Here is a 5,753-nt window from a genome sequence, read left to right on the forward strand (position 1 = left end):
GGCTGCACCCTTGCCGAGTCCCCCGCGAGGAACCACCGTCCAGCACGGCCCCCCAGCAGGTCCCGGTGGCCTCCCCTCTACCCACACTGTCACAGGGATGGTGGAGACCCGGCGTCCATAGGGAAGGCCCCATGCTGGGCAGCCCGGCAGGTGCTAGACCCAGAGCCTCTGCCCTAAGTGAGACCCTGGCCTCTCCCCGCGAGGGCCGCTGCCCGCAGGGGGCCCCTGGGGCGTCTTCGGGAAGTTTCAGTTCAAATCTCTAGGAGGAACCTTTGTCCAAGGGTGACCGGTTGGAACCTAAAAGAACCTGAAAGCAAAGACAGAGGGAAGACACCTCGCTCCCGGCGCGGCCGCGGAGCCGGTGACACCGAGGGAAAGACCCGCCGGCGACCGCGCGGCACTCCCAGCGCTGCAGGTGCAGGACAGAGGTGACGGAAGTGACAGCTCCGCGGGGCTCCCGAGCCGCTTCGGGAGGCGGCCGCCGGGACGGGAGGGGACGGCCACACCGCAGCCTGGGGGTACTGCTCCTCCGCCGCGTCGTCTCCGCCGCCTTGCGCGGAGGGCAGACGGCCCTGCGGGGAGACAGACAACGGCGCCAGTGAGACCGCACGAGGCTACGGGAGCCCGGCTGGGCGGCCCCGTCGCAATCCTCCCTGCGTGTGGTGGCGACTCCAGCAGCCGGGACAGTGGGGGGCCTCCCGGTGCAAAGGGAAGACTCCACTGTGCGCTCGGAGGCCGTCGGCCAGCGGCCACCGAGGCCCCCTGGTCTGCTAGCCTCGCTCCTGGTGTCGGAATGGATGGTTATGGCCGCCGGCTGGTGGCTGCTGCATCCCTCGTTATTTCTCGGCTGTTTCTGTCCTTGAGAAATAAGGCTCAGATCTAGGGCTCCCCTTCCCCGCCCTGCCTACTCCTGCTCTGTGGAACTTCCCTGATGCTCCAACAGGTCCAGGAGGGCATGGCCTGGCTCCTGGGGCACCCCAGCCAGGGCCCCACCCCACCCAGCATCCCTCCAGCACTTAGTTTCTCCTGAGGATCGAACAGAAAGTAAAAGAATATTTGGGTGGGGGAAGGGACTCTGTAAGACTTTTAATCTGAGAGGAATCGGAAGACACTAGAGTTTTCACAGAGAATTGACATAAGCTGACTGATGTTTCAGTGGGATCCCTGTGTCTGGTAAAGTGTTTAGGGGACCAGGGCAGAAGTGGGGAAGTACCAGGAAATATTGCCATGATCCAGGTGAGTGGAGATGGTGGATTGGACCAGGGTCATTGAAGCAAAGGTGAAGAGGAACATGGCCCTGTGACTGGCAGCTTGTACCTGCTGAATTAGCCCTCGGGGCTTGATGTCCCAGGGGCCTCCTGCAGGGCCCTCTGCCTCCCAGGCCCAGTATGGCCTTCCATCCTCTCCTATCTCTTCTCCCAGACCCCCTCTTCCAGCTAATATCAGAAGGGCCAAGTAGCAGAGGCCAAAAGAAGTCATCTAAGATGCAGACTGTAAAGTATAGAGCTAAAGGAGACACATCACAGAGGAAGAGGAGGCCCGTCGGTTCATGGTCTCAGCTGTAAGCAACAGAAACCAACTCAGATTGATTTCGGCAGAAAAGGGGTTTATGACCATGATACTGAGCGAATCACCAAATCGCCCGTGTGCATGGAGAGTCAGGTTCTACGAAACACCGGATCAATGCCCACTACCGCATGGCACAACTCATCAGGTGTGGACATCCCTACCACCACCAGCGAGGCAAAGACTCTACAGCTTAAACCATCCACCCCTCCAGCACTGTACCCTGCATCCCACCCCGGCCCCGCGGCCACGACTGCCCTAGGAACCCAGTCCAAGTGGAGGCTCCCGGTCTCTACCTCTTTGAGTCCCTGGCTCCTGCTTCCAAGTCAATGCAAGTCACCTGACCATGCTGTAGCTGCAAGGGAACCTAGGGAAGGAAGCATTTGTCATTTTCAACAATGACATACAAGGGCCAGCGGATGCTAAGCAGCCTTAAAACAATATACACACAATTGTCCATAAGAAAAAGTGTATCCGATGGGGCCCAGCAAATGTCCTATGATTAGGAGATTACCAGACTGATTTCCTTCTGCGGCTCTAATGCACACTACCAGAAGGAAAATTCAAGAGAAAAATTACTCTCCTGAGGGAACCACCTTAAATGAAAACACTTGTTTAGATATTTGTTTGAATATTGTCAACAGCATATAAAAATTTTATAAAACAATATTTGTGATAGAATAAACACTCAAATCCTGACAATATCATTTGACATCCCCCTTGACCCAGCTCTTACTAGAGCTGAGTCAACCCTTGGAATTCCCAGGTATTCCAGCAAATTACCTTTTAAAAAAAAAATTTTTTTTTAATGTTTATTTATTTTTGAGAGACAGAGTGTGAGTGGGGGTGGGGCTGAGAGAGACAGAGAGAGAGAGAGAGAGAGAAAGACACAGAATCTGAAGAGGCTTCAGGCTCTGAGCTGTCAGCACAGATCCTGACGCGAGGCTTGAACTCACAAGCCGTGGTGAGATCATGACCTGAGCCAAAATTGGAAGCTCAACCAACTGAGCCACCCAGGCTCCCCACAAATTACTTTTTAATACCAGTTAGTTTGAGGGACATTTCTATTATTTGTACCTAAGAGAATCTGGAATAAACAAACAACTATATTTGAATTAAATTGGCACTTAACATTGGTTGGTTCTATTTGTTTGGACTACAGACATAAATGGACATAAGCACTTTTACATTCTATCAGAAGGAAATGGGGAATAAAAATGGAAATGATTATAGATTTATAACTCTCCATCTGTGAGAGCTTTGGTAAATTTTATTTTCTTTACAATTTTTTTCTTAGCTTTTAAGGTTTAGTTTTTCTTTTTTTATTTTGAGAGAGATCAAAGAGCAAGCAGGGGAGGGGCAGAGAAAAGGAGAGAGGGAATCCCAAGCAGGCCCTGTGCCACCAATATGGAGCCTGATGTGGGGCTTGAACTCACGAACCATGAGATCATGACCTGAGCCAAAACCAAGAGCTGGTTAGTCTGACACTTAACTGACTGAGCCCTAAGGTTTAGTTTTTCTTAATGTAAGTAGGACAAAAACATGTTTAACAAAGAGGTCTTACTGTATGTTGAAAAAATTTTACATTCGAGGCAAAGCAGGTTCTATTTGTTTCTGGAAAGAAAAAAAACTTTGACATAGATTTTATGTCAATATGTGAAAGAATAGATTTCAAAACTTAACTATGTATAAAATATGAGGGGAAAGGAGTAAGGGAGATTAAAACTGTCATTAAGTAATAGTATAAAATTAAGGTTCCGCTAAGCATCCAAGTCTAGCACTGATGCCTTCTTATCCTCAATACACACACACAGTAAAATGGTTACTCTGCTCTAAGGGATCTAGGGCACTGGATTACACTTAAATAATGAAGTAAAACGTACGAATTTTGAAACACTTCCCTCTAATCATCAAAAAATGGACATGAACATTTACCTCTACTCCCGCCTATAACTTAGATTAAAAGGTCAAACCACAAGGGTAAATAGAAGTGGCAAGGAGACAACAGCAATAACATTTTGGAAGCAAGAGGTAGGAGTAGTGACTTTTTAGCAAACGTGAGGAAACCAAAGCCCAAGACAGCAACGGCCGGCCCCTCTCAAGCTCGGAACTGGAGGCACCAGGGACCCTGGATAGGGTGGGGGTAGGGCGGAGGTGGTGGGAGAGAACAGGTGGGTAAAAAATCAGGGGAGTCCCTGGAAGTATGAATACAGAGTGGTTAGAGGCCCATATTCACTCCCCACTGGCAGAAGATTGGAGGTTTACTCTCTGGAGATGTTCATCAAACAAATGAAACTCGGGACTTCAGGGCCCAAGGCTTTCCATGCAGTTAGCAAGCTGAGCTGAGAACAGCAACAAGTGAGCATCTGCACACCAGACAGTTTGACCCCCTGGCCCTCTTGTCCACTAGGCTCCCCAAATACTGGTGGGTAATTTAGGATCTAGTTTTCAGGCTACCTTTACTTTCTTCTTTCTGATTATATTTATATGTTTTGAATTCTTTACAATGACATGTATTATTTATATATATAAGCAAACATTCAGGAGGTAAATTATTTCCAACTTAGATATTACTAGGCACCAAATAATGTGTCAGTTTGTTTCAACAGTGAAAAGACATTTGAAACAGCAGCTATATTGGGGTGGCCATCTGATTAGTTTGATAATAGTCCACTATTATTCACCAAGATCGATCTGCCCTTTGCATAGACATAATTGAGCCATCCTTTAAAGATAAAGAAATTGGCATTAAGGTAGCACAAATAATAAATGTCTGACCAGAATTCAAACCCATTTGTCTGGCTCCAAAGTCTAAGCCCACGTCCCAGCACCTTAAAACCTCAGTGCCTCCGTAAATCACATCAAAATGCCACCCACAAATCTGGACTTGCAGCCTCATTACTAGAAATTAGTTATTCTCACTTTTTTGGTAAAGAGTATATTAAAAAAATTCAACCTCTTTCTCCAATGTTAAACAGATTGCCAGGTAGGTACCCAAAATAAGATCCAGTCCTTCTGCGATAATTGAATGGTTTCTGGTGGACATCCACAGGGTGACTGGCTTTCTCAATGGCGGTTTCATAACGTATCAATATCCTTAACCGCCGCTAGGGGCGCGAGGCCCGGTCCCGCCGCCCTCCTGCCCGCCCGCCAGCCTCACGCCCAGATGAAGAAAGATGTCCTCTTGGCGGCAGCTTCAGCTCTCGGACTGGGAACTCGGGGCCGCGGAGTTTGGAGGAGTTGCAGAAGGCGCTGAAGCGCCAGGAGACACCTTGCACAACGAAAAATTCATTTGCAAGTTGCCCACTGAAGGTAAAAAGACTCTGGGCCGAACTGCAAGCGGTGGTTGCAGAACGTGGAGAGTGTAAGCCAAGGGGAAAGACCCCTCTGGGAGTGGATGTGGATGCGATTAAGGCCTGGAATTCTGACACTGACACTTGACATTTCATGACTGGTTCCTGGCTGTTCCTCTGTGGATGACAGCAGGTCATCTAAAACAACCTCAGACAAAGAGGGACAATCCATTCCTTTGAAAAGGGATGAAGAGCCTTCCGCGGCCAGACTTTGCAGTGGCCAAGTGCAAGGCTTCCAGGACCGAGACAGTGCAAGGAAAATTACCAGGGATAAAGAGAGGCATTGCATAATGAAAAGGGGGTCAATTCACCACGAAGACATAACAACCTTTACTGTGGTTGAACCTAACAATAGAGCATCAAAAGAGCTGAGCCAAGATTTGGTAGAGATGCAAGGAGAAATAAACCAATCCACTGTTAAAGTTGGAGACTCCATCACCCCTCTGTCAGAAATGAACAGATCCAGCAGGCAGAAAAGCAGTAAGCCTATAGTTGAACGAACTGAACAGCACCATCAATCAATGGGGTCTATTGACATTTATAGACTACTTCAACCAGGGCAAGAATAACATTTTTCTCAAGCTCATGTGGAACAGTCACCAAGATAGACCGTATTCTTGGGCATAAAACACATGTTAACAAATTTGAAAGAATAGAAATCAAACAAAGCATGCTCTCAGAACACAATGGAATTAAACTGGAAACTAATAACAGAAAGCTAGCTGGAAAATCCCTAAATAGTAGAAGGTTAAACAACACACGGGTCAAAGAAGTCTTAAAAGAAATTTAAAAAATTTTTTGAACTCAATGAAAATTAAAATACAACTTACTAAC

At 47.8% G+C, this 5,753-nt stretch overlaps 1 protein-coding gene across 1 annotated transcript; it reads right to left on the minus strand.

Moving 5' to 3' along the window:
- Nucleotides 1-259: 259 nt before the first annotated feature.
- Nucleotides 260-4,980, minus strand: LOC147576078 (uncharacterized). The gene is made up of 3 exons (XM_086679462.1): nt 4,523-4,980; nt 1,863-1,933; nt 260-572 (listed from the first exon to the last, which is right to left on the minus strand). The coding sequence occupies exons 1-3, from the start codon at nt 4,646-4,648 to the stop codon at nt 260-262; spliced, it is 510 nt and encodes a 169-aa protein (XP_086535588.1). The 5' UTR covers nt 4,649-4,980.
- Nucleotides 4,981-5,753: the final 773 nt, after the last annotated feature.

This window comes from Puma concolor, chromosome D2 (assembly GCF_028749965.1).
Source record: "Puma concolor isolate L17-30 chromosome D2, mPumCon1.1.hap2, whole genome shotgun sequence".
NCBI classification, from domain to species: Eukaryota; Metazoa; Chordata; class Mammalia; order Carnivora; family Felidae; genus Puma; species Puma concolor.

What these genes read in the sequence shown, in the direction of transcription:
- LOC147576078 (XM_086679462.1), bottom strand. Translation starts at nt 4,648, where the DNA reads ATGAAACCGCCATTGAGAAAGCCAGTCACCCTGTGGATGTCCACCAGA. An exon ending in GTTTAACATTGGAGAAAGAG is followed by an intron (nt 1,934 to 4,522) that starts GTTGAATTTTTT and finishes TTCCTTCCCTAG; the next exon opens with GTTCCCTTGCAGCTACAGCA. An exon ending in GGAGCCAGGGACTCAAAGAG is followed by an intron (nt 573 to 1,862) that starts GTAGAGACCGGG and finishes GTCTCCCCGCAG; the next exon opens with GGCCGTCTGCCCTCCGCGCA.